Raw genomic sequence first — 27,138 nt, 5'->3', positions numbered from 1 at the left:
CAGTGAGAGTAATATGGAAAAAGATGATCCGCTGTGGCAACTCCTATCGGGAGGAGCTGAAAGAAGAAGAAGAAGGTGCAGTGAGAGTAACAACGCTAAAGCAGTTATGGTATTTGGAATACTATGGCTATTCCCTGGATCATTATATTGTTACAAGTTAATTACAATCAGATGCGTTACACTAATAAACAATATGCGGTTAGTTTCAGTGTATTTATAAAGCCGGAAAATAAGGTGTAACCACACAGGAACAGTAGCATTGCTTTGATGCTGGGTGCCGCCAGTCTGCAAAACCGAGCGGAGGACTTGTGTACAACAAGGTATGAGGTACCGTGGAAAACTGCGTGGCTTTACGCCAAGTGTACATCGCGATCTGAACGTGGAAAAGTTCTTACGCAACATTTCTGTGCGTTTGTACCGTTTATACATGAGGCCCCTGAATAGCAGGATTTAAACTGATGGACTCAGGGTTTGATATCCAAAGTCTTAACTACTACAGCACACTTCCTGTCAGTAATATTAGCCCTTAACTACTAATACTGTATGCAGACATAATAATTCTAGTACACCCAATTTACTGATGGCACTACAACTGACACCCATTGTTTAAAGACATTTCCCAAGAGAAGGCAGATAGCACAAATAGTAATATTGTCAAGTAAACATTACACAGAAGAGGATCTCTGTACAAGAACATCATGTGAAAATATTACCTTATGTGGTAGGCTTAAACTGATATTAAATGGTGATCCAAATATGGTTAGATGACTTTTAAATAATGTAACATAATATAGTTACATACATATATAACTATACATATAACTATACATATAGTTATATATATATATAGTTTTTCAAAATGCGGATTTAAAAAATCTTACAAACTTTCTTAAAGTATTGGCTCATGGACAGTTTAGCTAAAGAAACACTACACCATGACAACCAACATACTGTATTACATCATCAATTGATTCAGTTTTGAAGGTAATCTTTAAATCCAAAAATACACAACGCCTTAGGGATATTAAGTCTATTTAAAAGATCCTTATTGAGAGTTAAAATTCCAGACAGCTTAGAATCCAAGTATCCGAAATTTAGAACATATTTTGTATTTTATTATCACACAAGTATAACTGAAAATGAAAATAATAACTGTATATTGATATTGTAATCATTTGGGATATTTAGGGTTATTTTCCGGCCATTGTTGTAATGAAGTGTTCACATTTTCTCTGTATCCATCCAGAAATCGCTGGGCGACCATCTGGCTGAGTGCTGAGAGACGCTATTCTGGAGTCACAAAATGCAATAGTGAATCTGTAACAGATATGGCCAAAGAAAGAAGGAATATAAGGGCTGTATTAGGTGATACTGACCACAAATTAAATGAATTGATTAAAAAATAAATGCTGCATCTAATTACCTGTTTCTAGATTCTGCTAATTACATTCAAATGAAGTTGTAATGTTGTCCGATTTGGCTGATCATTAGGTTGGTTCAGGGTCAGGTTCATCATAGAGCATCTCTCTCAAAGAAAACCCAAAATAAATCAGCAAAAGTCACGAATTTTGAAGGAAGCACAACCATAGATTTCACCTCTGCAACAAAGCATAGAATACCCCATTCCTCCTATGAGTGAAAATTTTGTAGGTAGCAGAGGCAGGTTCAATAGATTTAAAAAAACAAAGAAATCTCCATAACATATGAATTAATGGAGAAGTGCCAATGCAGCTATAGAAGTTTTTACAGCATTTTCAAACCACTTTAAAAGCCATTATTAAGCAAGGTAAGTCTTTTCCCGAATGGTGTTTAATGTTGATGGAACTGGTTTATTTTGGAAGAGAATGCTACACCGCACTTTTATAACAAGCAAAGAAAAGTGAGCAGCAAGATTCAAAGGTGGAAAAGACCGCTTATCCCTTCTTTTGGGTGGTAACGCTAAAGGAGATTTCAAATTTAAACCACTGCTTGTGTATCACTCCAAAACTCCAAGAACAATGAAAGGAATTTTAACATTTACTTTACCTGTGATTTAAGAAATTAATAGGAAATCTTGGATCTCTATGAACATTTTACTGAGAACTTAAAAAAATAGAGACAAAAGTGTTGCTACTGATTGATAATGCACCAAGTCATCCCAACCACTTATCCAACTTAAAATCTTGCATTCTGGTTGAAGTAGTTTTTCTACCACCCAATACTACTTTGTTAATCGTGCCCATGGATCAGGAAGTCGTATCAAATTTTAAGGCATATTATTCTCATTGCACATTTCAGCAAATTACTGAAAAAACAGAGGGTAAAAATAAACAATCCATTAAGCAATTTTGGAAGAACTATAATATCATATAAGCCATAGATAATAAACTCCCTTATTCCTGTTTTACTATGTGTTAAAATGACCCCATTTAATGCTGTCTCGTTAGTGTTTTGTTTTTAAGGGATGCATCCTCAGCGTTAACCAGAGTGTTATTGTATTAATCTAATCAGACAGAAAGTACTGATTTTTAGAGACTGAACTAGACCTTAGCAGAGCTTGTAGGTAATTTGTAAATATTTGTACAAATTAGTAACACTCTTCAAAATTTTATCTATATAAGTCCAAATTATTTAGCCATAAATTCCTATCACAATATAAGACTTTTGCAGTTGCCTTAATTTCCATAATCTTAGTAAATCAAGGTGAATTCCTGTGGTGTCACATTCCCAAGGACTGAGGTATATTGGTCTTCAGTAAACTACAACAACATCAAATAGTGTGGAAGGCATGTGTGTGTGTGAGAGGTGACCTCTAATATGTGCTTAGACAAAAGTACAAAGCATATAATGCAGACACGGGGAAAGAAACAAAACAGGTGTTTTGCACCATGAAAACAAAAGGGAGGCTTGCCTGTCAGATGTTTTTTATTTGTCGTACCATTTCAGAATGGGAATAAAGGAAAAGACAGACCAACACTGCAACTGAACTCGCTATACCTGGAAAACATCTGTACAGTGAGGTCCTCAATTTGCTCTCAAAATGCAGCAAGCTTGTGATACTTTGGAAAGTGTACCAAGAAGTCGTGAGACAGTCATGTAATATGTCATACTCAAGACAATGAGATACAGCAACTGTAGTCATTAACACTGATGCGCTCTGAAAGTCATGCAGTGTGCTGTCAACCTAAGACTCTTATTTTTCCCTCGCATGCAATGAACAATTTTTAAATAAACAATAGTAAACCTGTGGACCTTATCTGAATTAAATTATTAAAACAGGAAGCATCTTTGGATTTTTCTAAAGGCTGTTTCTAATAAAACTATCCTTTGTGTTTTAGATTATGTAACAACCTGATTTGATTTAATAAATATTTCAATTTTCAGCCATCTATGTTCAAAACTCAGTTACAATGAACTGGAAAAATTACTTACAAGCTCAAATGTACTACAATCAGCATTCTGTGTCTGTTTTCTGACAAAATAAGGATGTCAATATCACCTACCTGGCTGACAGCGTGTGAGACTTTTGCCCACTTAATGATTTAATGTTTATGACAACTGGTAGCCTAAGGCTATTTACGGTATATGCTGTAAAGCTATGGCTTCAGCTGCTGCATTTTTAGCAGTTGTGCATTTTAATGAAATATTTTCAAAGCTATTCCATTGTTGCTCTGTGTTTTGGGTCATTGTACTGCTGAAGGACAAACTTCCTCCCCTGGTTATGCTGTCTGGTAGATTCTATGATCTGTAAATATTATGCAGCATTCACCTTCTCATCTGTCCTGACCAGACTGCCAATTCCTGCTACTGAAGGGCATGCCCCCGTAACGATGCTGCTACCCATATGTGGATTCAAGAATGGGCATGTCAGACCCAGGCCCAGGTGCCCAAAGGTCCAGAAAACCCTTACGAAAATAAAAACAACTGAGTCTTGTGCAGCTGAACCCGGATGTGTTGTGTTTTTACTATATTTTGATCTGGTAAAAGGTGTTGGTCTATACTAGCAGGTTGGCAGCCCTACAGAATATGACACTTACACCTCACTGCTGGCTGCAGGGCTGAATGTTTTGAGCACAGTTTATTTGCATCAGCAGCTGCAGTGCTGTAAGTTGCATGTCTGCAAAATTCAGGGCTTTACTATTCAGTCATGTTTAGTGAGGACAATCTTATTTAAAGTGAACTAGTGGCTGTGATTTTTGTGATCCCTGTGAGAAGGAAGGCAGCCAAATAATAATTATTGAGTTATTTCACAATTAGTGTTATTTTGGATTTGTCCTCCTACTTGCCAAAGAAAAATCACAAAAAAATCACTCTCTTAGTTATCTCCCAAAACTTATCTCGTTTTGGCTACATTATCTCCCTGCTAGTCAAATTTCTGGCATAGAGTGGTGAACTACCTTGCTCAGTGGCCTGCTGAAATGAAGCACCATTGAGATTTTGTCTTTCATCGAATATGCTGCCCTGTCCCAGTATTAGATTTTTCAGTCTACTTTTTGAATATGTCACCTTTGGGAAAAGCAAGAATCTAGAGTTTAAAAGAAGATCCTGTACATGTGACACTCCTGAACTCACTGACTAATTGCAAGTTTATTGACCAGTGGGCAAGGAGTGAACTTTTCACCCCATTCTGATGTTACTTTTAGAACAACCGTGAGACATATGTCTGGAGCAGTGGCATTGCCAAAACATACGAGGGCCATGGGAATAAAAAATATAAAAAATAATATTAGGCAAAACAAATATAAAGACTGCAAGCAAATAAAAATGTAATAAAATGTAGGTATATTTAATGGAATGTGGAGTTTCTTTGAAATAAGGTTTTATATGTTAATTATTGTATTTTTATGTAAGAGGACAATACTCTAAGTATGCTTTTTGAAACATGAATAGGCCACTTAAAATTAAAATAATGGGTAAAATATTTGTAGGTTATTTATTGTCATAGAGGACTCAGATTGGCAGGCTTCCTGGCTAAAACAGGTGATTTCTTACCCTGCCGAGAAGCCTTCATAATGGATGGATGGAGGGAAGCAGCCTCCCAGGCCCATGTGGTCCGCCATTGTGTTAGGTACCAGCATCCCTCTGGTGGATCTCCCATGTGAACACCTGCAGGGCTACATTGGAGTTGTAGTCCCAATGAGAGCCCCTGATGGGTTTCTTGGAAGCCAACAGGGGCATCTACGTGAAGGAGCATTCCTATTTTAGACAGGTTCCACCTGACCTGGAGCAACTTCCTGGGTGCACTGTCAGGGTACCGGAAGAACTCCCGAGTCTGGCATGAAAGCATCCGATCCGGCTCACCCAAGCTAGTTGGAGTTAGGTGTGGAGGACAGACAAAGGTTGCCTGGGAGAAGTGGAGGTGAAAAATAAAAGACAAGTGTAAACAAATTATATTGTGGTTCTGAACCCTGTGAAGAAGGTTTTTTAAAGGAATTTCTTTAAATAGAAAGTTCATATGAACATTGGACTTGTGTCAGTAGGTCACATTACTTATTCAATTAAATGGACATAAAATGTGGAGTAATTTAAAACTACTGCTGAAAGATTTTTTTTTTTATTGAGAGGGTGCCTCAGGAGAAGTGGACATTTTATTGATTCATATGCCATTTTCATTAATGTGTATGGTAATATTAATAACAGAAAGAATAGACTGAACTATATCAGGTCATTTTATGTTTGCTATATTTCACAGAGTATAATTAATAATTTTCAAAAATGTTACTCTGATATCATACAAATAAACAAGAAAGTCCTTGTTAATCATATTCTCCAGTTAATGTCCACAACTGATAAACTGAATACCATAATCAAAACAAGAAAACTGTTCTTATGTTTATTATACATGAACAGAATTTATCATATCTTGTATATCACACCTTGTATTTAGCATACCTTGCATACAGTTTCAATTACTAGAAGCAATACATACATACGATCTTACCCATCTCTGGGTAAGATCGCTGTGAGCTTTGCTGCTTTCAATCAACAATACACATGGATCTACCTTGTTCTAAACTTTAATTGCTGTCTTTCCAACACTACTGTTATGTTCCATGAAGGCACTCTGCATGACCCTTTTTCAAGTGTTAGGTAACAAGCACAATATTACTCAAAGAATTGTGCAGGAGACTGACTCCAGCGCAAGAAAAAATTCACTGTTGTTTTATATTGTGCATTGTGCATGCATCTGACTTGTTAACTGAATTTTTGTATTGCATCACAATGTGTTGCTGCTGAGCTCGCTGTCCAGTCACTTCCAAAGCTACTCAGGTATCCTCCGATGTTTCAAGGACAGGATTGCAACCAGTGGTTTGAAAGCATATGGATTCAAACCATATGACAAATGACAGCTGCTGTTACAACTTGTAAAATGCATGAGCTGTAAATTAATAAATTATCATCCATCAATGTAAAGTTTAAAAAGGGAAAGATAAAGTGTAAACATGCAGTATTTTTAATCTCTTTCTCTCTCTCTTTATATATATATATATATATATATATATATACACATAATCATATATATATAAAGGCAGCGTATTCAGCTGATTGTCCTCTCCCATACGTTAGGTGGTACCATCGCTGGGCTGCAGTACCCATTCAGAGGCGCACAGGGAATGCCGGGAATTGTATTCTGGGTGCGCAGCCTGCTGGGGTCCTTTCGGTGCCGCTAGAGGGTTGCACTCCCTATTCTTGGGAACTTCCATATGGCCCAGAAGTACTTCCAACAGGGGAAACCCTGGCACTGAAAGTACTCCTGGAACCCCAATAAAAGAGATTGCACTGCCTTATCCAATAGTCAAAGCTGGGAGAAGAGACAGGCAACACTTCCCTTGGAGGTGTAGCAGTGCAGAGAGAAAGAGAAAAGAAGAGACAACCTGTGTGATTGTAATATAAGGAACTTTGTAATGAATCCCACTATTATTTCAACTTGGGACTTGTTTTGTGTATTGGGCCCCCTAGCTTACACTCTATCTATCTATCTATCTATCTATCTATCTATCTATCTATCTATCTATCTATCTATCTATCTATCTATCTATCTATCTATCTATCTATCTATCTATCTATCTATCTATCTATCTATATATATAGATCAGACAGGAGTCCCCATTGACTATAATATTTACTGATGACATTGTGGTCTGTAGCGAAAGTAGACAGCAGGTTGAGGAGACCCTGCAGAGGTGGGGATATGCTCTAGAGAGGAGAGGAATGAAGGTCAGTAGGAACAAGACAGAATACATGTGTGGAATGGTGAGGAGTAGAGTTGGCGAAGGTGGATGAGTTTAAATACTTGGGATCGACAGCACAGAGTGATGTGGATTATAGAAGAGAGGTGAAAAAGAGAGTGCAGGCAGGGTGGAATGGGTGGAGGAGAGTATCAGGAGTAAACCGTGATGGGTATCAGCAAGAGTGAAAGGGAAGGTCTACAGGATGGTAGTGAGACCAGCCATGTTATATCAGTTGGAGACGGTGGCACTGACCAGAAAGCAGGAGACAGAGCTGGAGGTAGTAGAGTTAATGATGCTAAGATTTGCACTGGGTGTGATGAGGATGGATAGGATTACAAACGAGTACATTAGAGAGTCAGCTCAGGATGCACGGTTTGGAGTCAGAGAAGTAAGATTGCATTGATTTGGATATGTATTGAGGGGAGCAGCCGAAAGAAGAAAAACAAGAACTCTCTCCCTAAAAAAAAAATTTTTGTAATGAAAATTTTGTAGTAATGAGATTATATATTTGTTACAATAGTGCTTGATTTAACTTGCATCCAGGTGTTTCCAATTATTTCAATAGCTTCTTTGATGTTAGTTTTCAACTCCTTCTGTCTACAAGTTATGCTGACGAGAATCTTTCACAGCATTTCCTTGCAATAATACACTTTCAGGTTGCGAATGATGCCCATATCCAATGGCTGAAGCACTGCTGCACAGGATGGCTAGTTAGTGGCATGATTGGCAGTTCAAAAGGAAGCATAGCACAGCTCAAAAGGAACACAGATGACTACCTGTTTCAATTCAAAAGAATATACTTTCCTGTAAAATTGTGTTTTACAATGACTTACAACCAAAACTAAGTCACTAGAAAAAAAAAAAACAGGAACTGATCTAATGCAGGAATGTTTGAGTTATGGACAATTGTGTATAGCATAGTCAAGAGTAAGTAGTAATATTGAAGCAACTAAGAGGGATGAGTCATAAAATAGGTGCCTGAAATGTGGCATTTAACAGATGAACTAAAGAAAATAGTGAAAGCCCTTTCCTAGCCCTCTGTTTGGGTTGTTAGGCATCCCTTTAAAATAACAAAAGCCACTAGGCTGTTTGCACCCCCTTTTTTGTACACTGCACTTTTAATTACTTTCCTGCTTCACTTTCCAAGTTTTTTCCTCTATAGTCATCCGCACAAACTCACCCCACTCCTTCTTTCCTTACTTTCTGTCTCAACCCCTACTACATGCACACCTCCCATCTCCCTATACAGTCATAAGCAACCTAGAGCCTCTTTTAAGAGCATCCCTAAACACAGTAAATCATAAACATCCCAAACATTAATTGCTAGACTTCACAATATTATTAATACTTATTACATGACTGGCGTCTTTATACAAGTCGACCTGCAACACTTGAGTTGCAACTGGTTACATTTTTTGTTTTTCCAATTGGGGCACAGGCAGGTGAAGTGACTTTCTCGTGGTCACACAATGACAGTGGCAGAATTTCAACCCACAACCTCATTGTTTGAAGTCCTACATCCAAACCATTAACAACTTCAACACACTGCCTCCCAATAACATTATCCCTTGGTTTAAAAAAATAAATAAACTACAAATATTGTGTACTGAAAAGCATTTAGTTAGTTACATAATACTTCTGATACACCTGAATAACTAATAAAGGCCTGATGTCTTATGAAATTTTCCATGTGAAGCCGGGTAGCACTGATATTATGTGTACATTAAGTTCTATCCTTCTTTCTTTTAAATTTTACATTTGATGTAAAGATGCCAATCTTGTATAACCACAAAAGAGACTTCCAATAAGTTATGTGAGGTAATCTTATTTGAGGGTATATTAAAATGATGAAAAAAACTACTCAAACAATATGAAATAGCCATATCTAAACTAAACTAAATAAATGCAAAAATATTTTAAATGTTAGGATTCTTCCAGGGCAAGCATTCTAGTAATTACTTGCATTCCTTTTTTCTTCTTAATTTTAATTTTGTTGATTGTATTTCATTAGTTCCTTTATTATTGGTTAATTGCTTTCCATTAATTTCAATCTTTTTCCTTGTTACTTGAAAGCAAGGACTGGCAACTCCCAGTTGTGCTGGTATGTTGCCGATATTTGTATGCCATTTAAGAGTCATTCTTTGGTCTGGGTCTAATTGCTGGGGCATTGACATATTGTTCTCTTTACTTGCTGTGAACCTTCTTTGGGCTCTGATTTTTGTTCTTAGTAAATTTTGTGTTTTTTCTCCATTAAAGTAACATTAAGACCCATATGTGTTCTTACCAAAGATTTGGAAATTTTTTGGGACTCTGACAGTTTACATTAATAAGTTTTGTATTCCAATATGTAGGGTCATTCGCGTTAAGGTTAATATTAAAATCAGCTGGTCATTCTTGTAAAACTTTGTGTATTTTATTAAGGAGGTATTTACCTTCTTGTCAAATTTCTATGCATGTTCAGTTTCTATTTACTTGTACGTTTTTCTTTTACAAATGTGCAATAATTCTATGTAGATGATGTGCAATTTAAATGTCTTAATTAGTGCTCCTTATTAAATTCCAGATGAAGTCATTAGTGGTGTTTGGCATCTTACCATTAAATTATATGCTAATTACAATAGCAAATACAAGAACTTGAAAAACACAATAAAGGAAAACTGGTGCTTTAGCAAATATTCCTGCTATTAAATAATTATAACACAACATTCTTCTAATTAGGGTTTGTACTAGTATCAGTTCTCTTGAAACAGACAACTTTTTCATAATTGACCAAAGCTGCTTCCGAAGTACTAGTTGATAACTTTTTTTTTTTTACAGAATATAAATTAATCTTATACAGCAGGACTCTAAATATGCCTGGGCTCCTGTGAATTGCTCCATCTTCAGCATATTTCTAGATGTGCTTGTCTTTGTTGTCCTGCTAGTCATTATACTTTAGTAGCTCGTGTAAAAAACTGTGCATAATTTCTCCCGGATCTCTGTGAATAATGAGACAATTTCATTGCCAGCAACAGCTGGATGCTTTAAGATTCCCTGGTTTCATGAACTCTGAGAACCAAGTTATTACATGCAGTGTTAGAATTGTTGCTCTACTCCAGAACTTTGTCGGATAGTAATGTCATATTCACTTCTTAAAGATTGCTTAACAACACATATTTTTTCATTACTGTACTATGATATCCATGTTTTTTCAAAAAGTATGTTGTGGAAATTAAGACTAGCATCAACTCTAAGTGTATTCAAATTTGAAACAGTTTTGTCATGTGACCTTTTAAACTCCATTTGTGTAAATTCAGTTCCATCAATAGTTCCTCATAGTTCACCCCCTATCATCTTGGCATCAGTCTAGCAGCACTTTTCTTGATTTTTTCCCACCCTTTTTATATGCTTCAGATTAAGTCTCTCGAAGACTTTGTACTGCTTATCCACCAACTTTTCTCAATTGAACAAGGTTCTATGTAACCCAACACAATTTTGTTAATGTATCATATATTCAACTCTTTTTAGGAGATTCTTCAACTTTGGGAAGAGAAATCGTGATGTTGCCAACTATAGTGAATATGGCGGATGTAGAAGTAAGACAATGTGCTTGAAAGGTAGACATTATGTATCAGACAATACACAGTGAATAGGTGCATGATTATGGTGGAGGCTCCAATTTTTGCCAATTCCAGTTAAAAGAAGGGCTTATGCAAATAAAAAACTGAGCTCAGAATGAAACCCACATAAACACAGTTCAGCTTTCTTCACATTTTTGCATGGTTCTCCTGTAATTTCAAAAATCTGAAAGCATTTGATTATTTATGTGTTCCATTTGTGATCCTGATAAACATTCCAGTTAGATATTTTGTGATTACTTGGAATACAAATATCAAAACAAGAAGCAACAAGAACAAACAAACAAACAAGCAGACCTCTTGGAGTTGGCCATATTGCTAATCTTTAATTTAATAATTATCAATAATGATTAGCAGTTATTTTGAAATTGTGAGTATTTTTTAAAACTAGTAATGTCTCCAAAATACAATATACATTATACTGTACATTGAAAAATGGCAATTGAAACATTTAGGAAAACATTGTATAAAGATACACATGAATGTTGGGTTACAGTATAGGTGGCTGCGATTTACATTTACAAAAACTAGGGAGTTCAGTAATTGCATTTTTGTGGTATGAGACAGCTCACTGCCCTACAAAGCCCTACTGAAGACAAAAATAGTCAAAGTGACTTCACTGAAATACAGTATATGATGTGTCTCTGAGCAAAATGAGCTTTTCAATTATTTTGTGAGGAGTAGAAAGTGACATAATGATCATTATTAAAGCAAAACAGTAGCAGAACAAAGGGGAAAATAACCCTACACCAATACATATCGAGCAGATGTGCAAGCACATAACCAAGTAGATAATGTGGAGGTTAGGCACTGAAATAATCTGGTCATATGAGGCAAATGGGTTGATGGGTGACTATAAATTCACACCAGTGTGTGTAGGAATGGGTGTTGCATCAGTGTGAATCTTTTTTCCCCCATGATCATCTCTATAGCAGCCCATGGACCAATTGAGGGCATCAGATTCCTCTTGGGTCATTTGAGCGATCACCAAAGAGTTTACCTCAATCATATTCAATTCCAGTGATCCCTGAGGGACACATGAAATGTCTATAACCTATTGAAGGCTGTCTGTTCTTAATGGATTTGACAGAAAACCGTGCTTTAAATACCAGAGGCCATGCCATCCTTTATGTGCACTTAGTGTTTTACATAAAAAAAATGAGATGGAGCATTTAAGGTGGAGTTCGAGAATAAAAGTATCTTTGTGGTGCTGTATAAGATTTTATAACCGTTACCCTAATTACTGGGTCCACCCCATTTTGATTTCTGACCTGCTGATCTAGTTTATTACTGGAGAAGAACTTTTAAGAGCAATAACTGGAACCAATTAACTTGGAATACTAGAACATCAGAAGGAAAACCAGATGAATATTTGAAGAAAATGCAATTATTACACAGAAAATACCCTAGGCCTGAAATGAATTTGACAGCAGCATTGTGAGGGAACCGAGCTACCAGCTACTTTACTTAATGAAGGCAGGTGCATCCAGCAGTAGAAAAATACTTACAAATATGTATGCAAAAATATTGTTCAAATTTGCCTTTTTATAGATTATATTAGGATGTCTGATATGCTCTCTGGTTAGGTTTGCTTTCTGAAGGCAATCCAAATTTTCACAGCATTTACCTGTTTAAATTATAGTTGGAGTTTCCAAGAATATGCATAGATTAGAAAACCTTGTCAAATGTAAAGGTGTACCGCTGCTCAGTTACCAGTTAACAAGTGGAAAGATGTTAATATGGAATGATTCACAGGAGAGATTTTCAAACCTTCAAGGGTTTATGTCATGGATAGTGTGCAATATCATCTATGTATATAAAAAAAAATAATTCTCTTCATTCTTGAAATTTCTTCTTGAAAATTACTTAGTGATGTGTTTAAGTACATGGTATAAAGTGGCCTCTAAATGTAAGCCATCAGTCAGTAGGCAGACCATGATCTTGTATTCAAATGCTGGAGAATCTTGGGGAAGAGCCAGGTATGTTACGAGATTGCAGTGCTGCACTGGAATTTATTATAAAAGTAGTTTAACTTTATTATAGTTGTTAAAAGAGCGAGTAGACAAACAAATAATTTATAGGTATAGAAGAGCACGTACTGGAAAAGTTTGCCATGTTAATTTGCATTGAACATCTTGAACTTAAGATTTAGTATAGGCAGTTTACAATAATAGAGGGAGACAGCAGTGTAGGCCAAATTCAGTAATTCTGACGATGTTATGTATTAAATAATTAATCCAGAAAATCTTTTTACAAATATTAAATGTGAGCATTTCAGATAAAAATTAACATGGAATATAACTGATATCTAAAAAAAAACAACTGCTTTATGTAATTTAAATGAGTGCATGTAGACGAACAAAGATCAAATTTACTTCTGTTTGCTGGTGAAACCACATTGCTGAAACATGGAAAGGGTGGGCAAAATCTAACAGACCTAACTGGCAAAACCAAACAGAAAAATGCATGGTGAGAATCACACGATTTCCACAAATACACAGACAAGAAATACTAAGGAAACAGTTAAAATAAGCAGCATTGCTAATTAAATTGTATTATTTATTATAGGGCACATCTGTATATTTCAGTTCTATAATAATTCTTATCAGCCTTTGAAATAAAGTTTAAACTCAAGAGTGTTTTTCTAAATGTTTTTTTCATCAGCTCAGGCGTAACAGGAATAAAAATGAATAGTTCTTTGTCTGCAAATTTTCATTAGGATGAATAACTGTGGAAATAATTCCCTCTTATCCTCCACCCTTCCTCTGTGTTGCAAACAGAGAAAATCCATCTTTATTTGTTCAATCATCTTAGCTTTCAATTACAGAAAAAACACCACAATGCAAACACTTACTTGGGTTCTGTGGAAACAGTGTGCAGCTGTTGCAATGAATGATTTCTTTACTTGCTGAAAGCTCTGTTGGTACAGGTGGTGGTGGCACTAAGCTGATACCAGCCATCATTGGGTTGATTGGGGTGATTCCAGTCATTATTCCAAGGCCATGGTCAAAACGAGGGATGCATATTGAATCTAAAAACAAGCAAAGATGAAAATTGGAGTAATTCCAATGTCATAGGTGCATAAATGAATAAAGGTAAAAAAGCAAAAAAAAGAAAGATATTTAAGGCCAGATATTTAATGTGTAATCTTTGGAACCACAATCCACCTTTCATTTGAAGCTGCTTTTTCTATAAAATGATCACAGGGAACAGATGTCTAACAAAGAAGCAGTGAGCACAATATAGGAACAAAACCTGTGGCATGTAGGCAGTGGGGCATGGCATCACAAGGCACATCCACATCACTCTCATACTAACCGATACTGTACTGTACATACTGTTGCATTGTCAAGGATTTTTTTAAATAATGTATAATAGAATATATATGTAGCTAAAGTTAGAAAATAGGATTTATTAGAAAATGGAACAAACCTTAACAAAACTGATAATGTAATTTCTCAATGGAGTCTCCACCCTACTGATTATTACATTCTAAATTAGGGCTTGGCACTGTCACCAAATGCCTTTTTTATTCCTCCCTCTGCAGAATGGATGATTGAAAGGCTGACCACCAACATCACTTCTGTCTTTTGGCCTCTTGAATCCGCCCCTTCCAGCTAACATTCCTGAAAACCGGCTTATAACTACCCAGGGATCACCTACGTGCTTCAATGCATGTTTTAAGAAATGGACAAGATTTCAGTTTTCATGCAGCTGATGTTTGATGCAGACAGTGTAAGCTAGCAGTTTATGTAAATTTGCATTCACGGGAAATGTAATTCTAAAACATATTTGCATTAAAAAGAGAATTTCTGACACAAAGATACCAATATTTACGCAAAACCTTACTATTGTGCACAAATGATAAATGAGGTTTAAGGCCTTTGGGACCACAAAAAGAAAAAAAAATGTGCAAAACATTGAACTTCTTTAACAGATTTTTTAAAAAATGCATCCTACAAAATCAAAAAAATATAAAAAAAACGCAGACTTTGTCTTAATTGGTATCAGTTAATATCAGTAGCTATTCTGTGAAAATAGAAGTATCTTAGGTAGACTTTTAATAGTGAAATTGGGAACACTATAGTATGGAAATATGGAAGCTGTGTACTATATATAGAGTTCTTAAAGGAGGTCCTGTGACCTCTGTTTCCTCAGAAGACTGAAGACAACTTGAATTTCTCAAATTGTTCTCACTGACTTGTACAGGTGCACAGTACTTACTTGCTGCATCACATCCTGGAAGGTAACATGCATAGGGGGGTAAAAGTGGCACAGGAATATTACTTTCTGTTCAGAACATACAGTATATAACACTCACTGCCTTGGAAAAGCAAATAGGATTATTAATGACTATGGCATTCCTTCAAAGTAATTTGTTCAGGACCACTGGCACTAGGACCAGTAGACTGAGGAACAGTTTCCACTCAACTGTTATAAGGGGACATGTTGTGTAACAAACCCTTGCAAATATATCGAGACAGAGAGAGGGAGATGTACATACTGTGTAACGTCACAGTGGACACTTTATTAGTAGTGATGATTGAACTAGAGTTTGGCAAAATCTTAGACATGTTTGTGAACTTTGCCAAACTCAAGTCAACTGAAGTCAATATGGAAGGTGGACTGAACCTAGTTTTCAGTGGATTGATGCAATGGTCTTTTAAATGTTTCTGAGGGCTAGGAAAAATTCTGCCAACTAAACTAGACCAATAATTGTGGCCAAATATTTAATCTGAATGCCTCAAACAAGATGTAACAAATACAGCAAATGAAATGAAACAAATGACGACAAACTAGTGTGACAGTTTAGGGCTTTCTTGGCCCCTTGAACCCTCAGACCACACGTCAGACACCAGGTAAAAGCCCAAAGATGAATATTTATTATAATAATAAAGTGCACAAAGCACCACCACTCCATTCCACCATTACTCAATACCAATAAACAAATCCTCCAATCTCCCAGATGCTTAGCCACCCTGCCTCCCAACTCAGCTCCCTGCTGAGATTTCCCAGAGTCCTTTTAAAGTCTTTGACCCAGAAGTGCTTCTGAACTCCCCAGTCCATGTGATTCCTAGCACTTCCGGGTCAGATCAAAACTCCTCTTTTCTTCAGCCCGGAAGTATATCATTTCCTCCGTTTCCATAATTGTAAATTACTTCTGGGCTATAAGGAAAGTATAAGTCCCTGGGCCTCCCTGCAACGTCCTCCGGTGGCCCCCATGGTATCCAGCAGGGCTGTGATGAAAGACTCCAATTTCCATGACGCCCTGCTGGATTTCAGGGCCCTTCCATTTTGCAGGGATGGCTCCATCTGGCAGTTTGGGGGTGTTGGCCGGGATACACAGCCGGCAATCCCTCACACTAGCAATAAGTAAAGTATAGTTAATTGTGCTGAGAAAGTGCCTATCTTGGGGCACATACTGTATTAATGATGACCGGAAGCAGAGGCGAAGGACTGGCTTGTTCCATTGTTTAAAATCACTGCACTGGGCACAGCAGGAACGTCTTTTTGTTTCCTATTTATACGTGGAGATGGATCGCACATTCTTCTTCTATTAAGAATAAAGAAACTTGCCAGTGCATAGTGATCAGTGTTATATATCTGTTGGCAGTACTAGTATACTGCAAGTTTTTTGTTTGTTTTTATTAAATACATGTGGAATGGAAATATGACAGTGTTTCTCAACCTTTGTTGCTTCAGGACAAATTGTTATCTGTTCACTGATGACCCACATTCAGAGGTCAAAGGGCCAAGGGGGTTAAAACAACTGCAAGTGGTAAAAACGAGTGCAATAAGAAAAAATATTGCACAATGCTGTTAAGTGAAAAGGATGGGAGGGGGTGGTATCAGCACATCTCAGTAGCTAAAACTGCATTTTTTTCCTTGTGTGCTTTTCAGGAATGGCCAAGTATTCAACAATCTTACTGTAGGTATGCATAAAAGTTCTTGCAAAGTATCATGGGGCGCTTGGAAAAAAGTGTTGCTTAGGGTATTTCAGAAAAATATTTGGCAAACACAGCTTATTTACTGTAGAAAACACTTTGCAAAATTTTGCCGTTCAACACTATTTATTAGCTTGATGGGCTTGTTACCAGAAACAGCAGCGAATCATATGGCTGCAACACATTATATAGTATGCAGAGATGGTTAAGAGGTTAAATTACTGTTGAATCAAATATTCAGTTGAATCAAGATGGGAGTAGATTCATACCTGGTGGCATGGATCGTGGACTATTTTACAGACAGACCTCAGTATGTACGTCTCGGGAACTGCAGGTCTGACATTGTGGTCAGCAACACAGGAGCGCCGCAGGGGACTGTACTTTCTCCGGTCCTGTTCAGATACATCAGACTTCCAATACAACTCGGAGTCCTGCCACGTGCAAAAGTTCACTGATGACACTGCTATCATGAGCTGCATCAGGAGTGGACAGGAGGAGGAGTATAGGAAGCTAATCAAGGACTTTGTTAAATTGTGCGGCTCAAACCACTTAAACCTGAACACCAGAAAGACCAAGGAACTGGTGGTGGATTTTAGGAGACCCAGGCCCCTCCTGGACCCCGTGATTATCAGAGGCGACTGTGTGCAGAGGGGTGCAGACCTAAAAATACCTGGGAGTGCAGCTGGATGATAAGTTGGACTGGACTGCCAATACTGATGCTCTGTGTAAGAAATGTCAGAGCCGACTATACTTCCTTAGAAGGTTGGCATCCTTCAACATTTGCAATAAGTGCCCTCTTCTACACGGTGGTGTGCTGGGGAGGCAGCATAAAGAAGAAGGACGTCTCAAGCCTGGACAAACTGGTGAGGAAGGCAGGCTCTATTGTAGGCACAGAGCTGGACAGTTTGACATCCGTGGCAGAGCGACGGACACTGAGCAGGCTCCTGTCAATTATGGAGAATCCATTGCATCCACTTAACAGTGTCATCTCCAGGCAGAGGAGCAGTTTCAGCGACAGACTGCTGTCACTGTCCTGCTCCACTGACAGACTGAGGAGATCGTTCCTCCTCCACAGTATGCGACTCTTCAATTCCACCCGGGGGGATAAACATTAACATTATTCAAAGTTATTGTCTGTTTTTACCTGCATTTTAATTACTCTTTAATTTAATATTGTTTTTTGTATCAGTATGCTGCTGCTGGATTATGTGAATTTCCCCTTGGGATTAATAAAGTATCTATCTATCTATCTATCTATCTATCTATCTATCTATCTATCTATCTATCTATCTGTCTGTCTGTCTGTCTGTCTGTCTGTCTGTCTGTCTGTCTGTCTGTCTGTCTGTCTGTCTATTAGGGAATGAAACTGCTGTAATTCCCTGGAAACCGGGAACGCCCAAGCTCGCATATATAGCGTGTAAAAATCGATCAAGAAATAACAGAGTTATAGTTGAAAATAATTAAGTGGTACAGTTTTTTGGCCCACGGTGTAGTGTTTTGCAGATTGATTCAGTCAACCAGCAGCAGTCGTCAGTCTCCCGGCTCAAACTAAGACTGAGCACAGTGGTCTGGGAAGAGTCTGCACTCGGCAGCTCACGAATGCCGGGACAGGGCAGACTTCATTGACGTCTGTCAGACAACAGCTTTGAACAGCAACTTGAAATTGCAATGCGTCAGTCTTTTGCATCCGCATTATTTGTGCCAAGAAACTTGCCATCACAGAATGATGACAAGAAACTGGATGCATCAGTAAAAGCTGAAATGGCGGTGTTTCAGAGCAACACAAGTGCGGGCGTTGTTTAGAACAAGTGTATCAGTATCTGATCAGGTAGATCGCGTTGCATTCAAAAATTTTTTTTTTTAAATGTTAGTCTATCATATATCCTTCCTATGGCATTTGCCACTTGATTGACATACACGGCGGCCAGTCTGAGATCTCTTTCCTTCTAACACACTGGTCATCCCACATGCACCCATACAATCAGATTGTGATTCAGACTACGAATGCCATGAATGTAATTACCCCGATCTACATGCTGTCAAATAAACTAACCACACGCCATGGCTTCACCACTGACGCTGATGTGCAGTGAGTGTGCAGTGAGTGTGTACGCCTGATGAGCCCAGAATTAGGGCGAAACACGTGTCGTGTACTCTTTGCATTATTTGACAGTAAAACTTTGAAACATTCTATAATCTGCTTCTCGCAACTGAAGAGGGCAGCGTGGCAGATGTTTGCCAACACAAGCGTTACCTGGTAACCACCCATACAATCAGATTGTGATTCAGACTACGAATGCCATGAATGTAATTACCCCGATCTGCATGCTGTCAAATAAACGAACCACACGCTGTGGCGCAATATAAAGGGAGAAGCACGTGTTGTTTACTCTTTGCATTATTTGACGGTAAAACTTTGCAATATATATATATATATATATATATATATATAATTTTAATGTAGGTTGATCATTTCGACCTGGTCATTTTAAAAGTAGTTCACAAACCGAAAAAGTGTGGGCACCCCTAAACTAGATACATGTACTTATATGACAGCATGAACTGCTTGTAGATAAGGTTAGTCTTTTATTGGTGTCAACATATTGCAGTAGTTTTATTAAAAATAAGTGTCGGTCGTTCTCAAACCATTCACATGTGAGATGCCCGTGCACTGTGTTATCCCCGGGCACCCAGGATTCCCGGGAATGACATGTGGGATTTCTGAATTCCCAGGAATGAATAAACGCATCTGGGAATGGATTCCCTACTATCTATCTACAATGGCCAAGACCCACAATCTAAGCATCTTTTGAGAGTGGGATGACTCTTGGTGCCAAATGGTTTCAGCAACTTAGAAATAACTGTCCTCCTGGGATTTTAATGCAACACAGTGTTTACGTTTTACAGAGGGTGTGATTAACAAAAAACATTAATTGAGCTGTGGTTTTATGAGTTAAAACACCTTGTTAACAAGAGAGGTCAGAGGAAAAGGGCAGACTTGTCTACAGATGACTCCATATTATGAAGAAGGCCTTTCAAGCCCATTCATTTGTCCAGTCAGATGTCTTGCCAAGTTAATGTAAGAAGAGAAATGTTTAAAATCCTTGTAACATCTAAACATCATGGCCAATCAGGGATGTCATTTGTTTGGCAGTAGTACAATTTGTCCCATGGTGGCGACATTTTCTTCAGTTTTTGATGTTGAGAACTGGCCAGACCATGGGTTATCTTTGAAAGACACCCTATAATGAAAGATTTGTGCAACACATCTCTTTACCATAACAGATAAAAGGTACTGGTACTTCAACAAGTTGACTATGAAAGAATGAAACTCAAAAGAGAAATTGAATGATAGCACAACACTTGATTTTGTGGTTTTAAGCATGCATGTTCTAACACAAGATTCATAAACAGAAAGCTACAAATGGTAGAAACTTATAATTCACAAATTTTAGTATACCAAAGCTAATGTTTCTCTAGGTGATTATACAAATACATTTACATAGCTTATTTACAGATTATAATTAATAAATATTTATGTTGATCACACTACTGGCTATAGTTAACACTGAGGTTCTGCAAAGCTGCAGAGATTACCATAAAGTGTTTCTGGCATTTCACAAAGATCAATTTTCTTTTTATGTCTATTGCACAACAGCCACACCTTGGCCATTCAGCTGCCTTGTTAAGCAATGACAGACTGCTTGGGAAAATCTGCCAAATGGAAGGAAAAAGTAGAAAGGTTTATTTAAAATGATATTTATAATAATAACAATCATGTATCCAAATGGAAAGTAATTTTCATGTCAAGCCTAAAGTAGTATGTGAATATTTTCAGCTTACTGCATCCACTATGCCAGTCCTCATTTTTTACAATTAGATGCCACAGCTTTGACTAGTTTAGCTGGCTCCTGTTTTGAGTTTGGCTGCCAAAACATTTTTTGCTGTTTTGTGTCTTTTTGTCCAATGAAATCTGATATATTATAGAGCCATTATATTTGAAAAGCATAATTGTTTTTGTAAGAAGCAGCTGGTCAAAATTACCATGGAGGTGATATATTATTGATCAAAATTTATAAAAAAAAGCTAAATATCTTCACTGAGAAAATGGGAACCGTTTGTGATGGAAAAATAGCACAAAGTAAATTCCATGTAGTAACATTTTGCACAAATCATTGATGAAGTGTAATCTTCTTCACATAAAGTCTCTAAATTAGGCAACAGCAACCGAGCATCTGTAACTACGTAATTTATTTAAATTTAAATAATGCTTGCCAAGGCTCTTTTTACAATCTGGTCTTACTGCATGATGTTTACTGTTTACCTAAAAAAACTATTTAACAAAATTTGACAGATCTTTTTTGTATTAGAAGGTTGGAATGTTAAATTAAATAATATATATTTTTTTAAAAAGGTCAATTTTATACACACGTTACACTATGTATAATGATACTTCATGGATTATAATAAAAAATGGTAATTATATGCATAAGCCAAACAAACTCTGAATTAAATGAATATGGTACAGGAAATAGACAGATGGATATAAACTATATGTAAGCTACCTGAATGGCTGGATATTAACCTGAAATACATTATTTAAAATTGTGCAAAGTTTTTTCAACAAACAATTCCAAAAAATACAACACTGGTGATTTAAGTATTCTGCTTTTGTAAAAAGTATTGCTTGGTTGATAATGCAGTCTTTTGTTTTATCATAGGCATAAACACTAATTCTATAAACTGAAGACTATAATCAGTTTGTGTCAACAGAGGATTAAAATAGTCTATATAAAGTAAAGTTAATCTATAAAACCTGAACCTTATTCTAGCACAGGGCCACAGAAGCCCATCTCAGCTGACTTGGTACAAGGCATCCCTTTTGGCATACAATTTAGTCATTTAAACCAACCTGGATGTCCATTGGATGTGTTGTGGTTTAAATGCAATCTTCTGTAAATGTGTGGTAGGACAGTTTTACCATACTTGGGATAAGCAATTAATAGTAAATTTGTGTTCAGATTTACACTAGTAGTTGCGTATTTACAATTCCTTTAGCAGGGATAAAATACTGTATCAAGTTTCATCATTGCTACATAATTTCCTTTATAATATAATGCAATTATTATTTTAGCTGCAAGGTGTAATTCTATACCTCATAAACCTGAAAGGGGTTGTTATGTTTCACTGCAAATTGTACTACATGTACAGTTGCAGTTAATGCTCATCTCTAGTGAAGAACAATTTACAAAAGTGGTGTGAGAACAATTCTGAGTCAGAAATCTCAGAACTGCAAACATTTTGCACTGTTCTTTGAAGTAGGAGTAATAGCATTTTATCAATTTTCCCACATTAGGAAACTATACCTAACTTCATCAGGATTTGCTTGTGAGCTGTCTTAAATCACTAGAAGCTGCCACAAGGCGCCATTTAGGCATAGATATCGGTAAGCACAACCCAAGAAAGGCAGAATGTTTTAGAAACACTGGATAACAATGAAGTTGTAAAAAGGTACTGATTTGACAGAGATGGAATAATATTCATAACAAATCTTGTACATCATGTGGATTGCTCCAGCTATGTGAAGAAGTCATAGTTTTTTTCGGGCATGAGGAAAATACGTCTTTGTAATTATGATGATTTGGGTATGTCACGACCAACCATTTCTCGAATTTTGCACCATAGTATGAACACCCTTACAGAGTGTGAAGTAATGTGCAGATTTATACTTCCTTCTCACTTCATGAGAGGTAATGTTAAACACGCTACATTAACATTTACATTCATTTTCCTGGAGTTGTTGATGTGATTGATGGCATGTACATAAAGACCATTACTTTTAGTGTGGATAAGCATGCATATGTAAATCGCAAGTGATATCACAGTGTCAACACAAGTGGCCATGGATGCAAACTGTACTGCTCTTGATGTTGGTGAAAAGTAGCAACAATTACATGAAGCTTAGTACAGTGTATTGTGTTTTCCTTCTTCTTCTTCTCCCACTAAATTACATTTTTTATGTTTATTATTATTGTCTTTGTGGTAAAGCCTTAACATAGATATCAGAAAACTACAAAGCATTATTATAATTTCTAAGGAAACTACAAAATACCTTCATGAGTGCCATTTTGCAGCTTGGGATGCACTAAAATCACGACATCATTCATTCTCCAATGTGAACTCCTACTCTTCACTGGGAGTGATTGTAGGAAACATCATTACTACTTCTCATGTTACTCTTCAGTAGGACAAATCCAAATCCTAGTCACGCTTTTAGGGCAATTCTTTAGAGTAATTCTGAGATGCTTGATAAATACATGCACCGTTGTTATACTATATACCTGTATGTAGCCATATTGTAAATTTTACGAGAGCAGATTTAGAGTGGAGAGTAGGAAAGAGTATTGAGGCTGCATATTATTCTGACTGTTTGTCCATTTCCCCCACTGATTTAAAGATTTGGACCAGAAGGGCCTGCCTCTGTCACAACTCCAAACCAACCTTTTTGGTATGTGGGATTTGTAGCCCAGAAGAGCCAGTAACATGGAATCAGTATCATCCAGCTGTTCATACAGGGGTGACAGGCAAAGGAGCTTTTCATATTTAAAAAATATTATCTATAATCACAGCTTCATTTTTGGATCTCCAACTCTTTTTGAGTGTTGCTGTGTTTTGATTTACGAATTTCAGTAAAATTATAATAATGTCAGAAAAAGACCAACATAACATGAAGAAGACTGAAACTGTGTAAGCATCATATACTTCACTAAGAAGAAATGTGAGAAAAAATATTCATTTAAAAAATGCTTTGAATTTTATGAAGAAAGACAATAAAACATTGTGCTTTTAAATATGTATGGAAAATGTTTATGAAAAATGAACATCTGCTTATGAATAGACAGTCTCAGAAAACAGTAAAAGAATAATATTTTATATAATAACATAAATTAATATACTGTATAAGTAAAAACAGGCAAAATATACACACACTGAAAAAATTATTAGGAGCACTACAGTATACTAATACTGCAGAGGGCCTCAATTTGCTCTCAGAACAGTTTCAGTGATTTGTGGCATTTGTGGATTTGTGGATTTCACAAGGTATTGGAAACATTTCTCTGATGTTTTGATCTATGTTCACATGATTATACTGTGTAATGTATGCAGATTTCACAGTTGCACATTCATCTCCTGTTCTAAAACATCCCAAAGGTGTTCTGTTGGATTCAAATTACCAGTAACTGAACTCAGTATCATGTTCAGGAAAACAGATTGAGATGACTTTTGCTTTGTGCCATGAAGGGCTGCACATGGGTCAGCAACAATACAGATAGGTCATGGCATAAATTATTAATTAGCATTAATGGTCCAAAATATTTGAAGAAAATATTCCCCATACCGGGCAGCACTGTGGCGCAGTAGTAGCACTGCTGCCTCACAGTAAAGAGAGTACTATGAACATGGAGGGAAGGGTAATAAGATCTTAACTCATACAAATCCACAACCAGGAATTTTGCAGTGCAATAACTGTAATTACCAGCACAGATACAGATATCATTGATCATAGAAACATTAAACATTAACTGTCGCTCTGACGTCACATGTGATGAAGACCATGGAGCGGCTGCTGATCACCACCTGAGGCCACAGGTCCGCCAAGCCCTCGACCCTCTGTAGTTCGCATACCAGGAGAAGGTGAGTGCGAAGGATGCCATCATCTACATGCTACACCGATCCCTCTCCCACTTGGACAGAGGCAGTGGTGCTGTAAGAATTATGTTTCTGGACTTCTCTAGCGCCTTCAACACCATCCAACCTCTGCTCCTTAGGGACAAGATGACAGAGATGGGAGTAGATTTATACCTGGCGGCATGGATCGTGGACTATCTTAAAGACAGACCTCAGTATGTGCATCTCGGAAACTGCAGGTCTGACATTGTGGTCAGCAACACAGGAGTGCCGCAGGGGACTGTATTTTCTCCGGTCCTGTTCAGCCTATATACATTGGACTTCCAATACAACTCAGTGTCCTGCCACATGCAAATGTTTGCAGACGACACTGCTACCGTGGGCTGCATCAGGAGTGGGCAGGAGGAGGAGTATAGGAAACTAATCAAAGACTTTGTTAAATGGTGTGACTCAATCCACTTACAACTAAACATCAGCAAAACCAAGGAGCTGGTGGTGGATTTTAGGAGGACCAGGACCCTCATGGACCCCATGATCATCAGAGGAGACTGTGTGCAGAGGGTGCAGACCTATAAATACCTGGGAGTACAGCTGGATAATAAATTGGACTGGACTGCCAATACTGATGCTCTGTGTAAGAAAGGACAGGGCCGACTATACTTCCTTAGAAGGCTGGCGTCCTTCAACATCTGCAATAAGATGCTGCAGATGTTTTATCAGGCGGTTGTGGCCAGCGCCCTCTTCTATATGGTGGTGTGCTGGGGAGGCAGCATAAAGAAGAGGGATGCCTCACGCCTGGACAAATTTGTGAGGAAGGCAGGCTCTACTGTAGGCACAGAGCTGGACAGTTTGACATCATTGGCAGAGCGATGGGCGCTGAGCAAGCCCCTTTCAATAATGGAAAATCCACTTCATCCACTGAACAGGATCATCTCCAGACAGAGGAGCAGCTTCAGCGACAGACTGCTGTCACTGTCCTCCTCCACTGGCACACTGAGGAGATCGTTCCTCCCTCACACTATGCGACTCTTCAATTCCACTCGGGAGGGTAAACGTTAATATTGTACAAAACTATTGTCTGTCTGTTATACTTTCATTGTTATCAATCTTTAATATTGTTTTTAGTATGTAAATTTCCCCTTGGGATTAATAAAGTATCTATCTATCTATCTATCTATCTATCTATCTATCTATCTATCTATCTATCTATCTATCTATCTATCTATCTATCTAAACACAGGAATACTGTAAGTCTTTATACTTTAATCAGTTTAAAGAAGACAAGACATAATCTAATGAGTTTTTTTGAGTTTTTTTGATGCATTACAAATACAACAGCTAGATGCTCTTACAACAACAACAACATTTATTTATATAGCACATTTTCATACAAATTATGCAGCTCAAAATGCTGAGGAACACTCTCAGAATTACTGAATGCTATGAAGTCACTTCAAAGTGGGAAAGCAGCAGGCCCTGATAAATATAAAATTCTAATAATTTAGCTCTTGTGAACTGGACGTTGTATAGTGCCCGACCCGGCACAGATTCACACTGAGGCACGTGCTAAAAGACACAGGCTTTTATTTTTGTTCAGCTGAAGGGCACGTCTTCCCCGTGAACCCCCCAGCCACAACACAGTCTCAAAAGCACTTAAATCACAGACCAAACACTCTTCCTCTGGCACCACCACTCCTCCCAGCCAATCACCCCCAAGTCCAAAACCTACCACCTGTTGTTGTACTCCATGTGGCCTCACGTTGCAGCCTGGCGACCTGGGTTTCCTTGCTGGCAGCTTGCAAGTTGGCCACCCCAGCTCCCAACTGGGCTGTTGAGGACTCTATTTCCCATGGAGCCCTGCAGGAGGATGAGGAAGGCTGCCACCAAGCGTCTCAGGGAAGGTATTGAGTTGCCCATGGTTGCTCCCCCGGGACATATGCAGTTGGGGCGTCCTGGCCGGGCTGCCACACTCTACTATTATTAACAATGTTTATAGAAGCTAGAGACAACAAAATCATACCTTAAACTTTTCGCCAAACTTTAATTATCATCTTTCCAAATAAGGACATAATAAAATATGCATTATACAGACCAGTTTCACTTCTGAATAATGATGTTAAGATACTCTCCTAAGTTCTAGCTAGAAGAATTGAGAAAGTGTTTCCTTCTGTAATATCATAAGAACACACCAGATTTATTAAAGGCAGACACCTTTAAAACATGTAAGTATAAAGATCTTTTTCAACACAGTTTTGCTGTAAGCATAGAAAAAAATCAAACAAATATGAACAAATGATTTGCCCTCCATCTCACATTAGCAGGAAGAATCAACACTGTCAAGATGAACATCCTCCCCCAGCTTATGTTTCTATTTCAGTGCATCCCTGTATACATTAACAAACCACTCTTTAAGAAATAAGACTCAATTATAACCTCAGAAATAAAATTCTGATGTACTTCTTTATATGCCCTGCTTTGTTCCCCGATACACAAATTATCACCAATATACCAATAATCTAATTGTCCATTTATCATTTAAAATATGGAAGCATGTCCTGCGGTGGGTTGGCACCCTGCCCAGGATTGGTTCCTGCCTTGTGCCCTGTGTTGGCTGGGATTGGCTCCAGCAGACCCCCGTGACCCTGTATTTGGATTCAGCGGGTTAGAAAATGGATG

General features: G+C 37.6%; 1 protein-coding gene across 3 annotated transcripts in view; it reads right to left on the bottom strand.

Annotated features, from left to right (window-relative positions):
* enox1 (ecto-NOX disulfide-thiol exchanger 1) overlaps positions 1-27,138 on the bottom strand; it is a 326,189-nt gene that overhangs the window by 242,274 nt on the left and 56,777 nt on the right. For all 3 annotated transcript variants that reach the window (XM_039745280.1, XM_039745281.1, XM_039745282.1), the window contains one exon: positions 13,683-13,859. In XM_039745280.1, coding sequence (XP_039601214.1) covers positions 13,683-13,859 — 177 coding nt within the window. The remainder of the gene's footprint in view (positions 1-13,682; positions 13,860-27,138) is intronic.

Source organism: Polypterus senegalus, chromosome 2, assembly GCF_016835505.1.
Source record: "Polypterus senegalus isolate Bchr_013 chromosome 2, ASM1683550v1, whole genome shotgun sequence".
In the NCBI taxonomy this organism is placed as follows: Eukaryota; Metazoa; Chordata; class Cladistia; order Polypteriformes; family Polypteridae; genus Polypterus; species Polypterus senegalus.
This window is presented reverse-complemented; position numbering and strand designations above follow the sequence as displayed.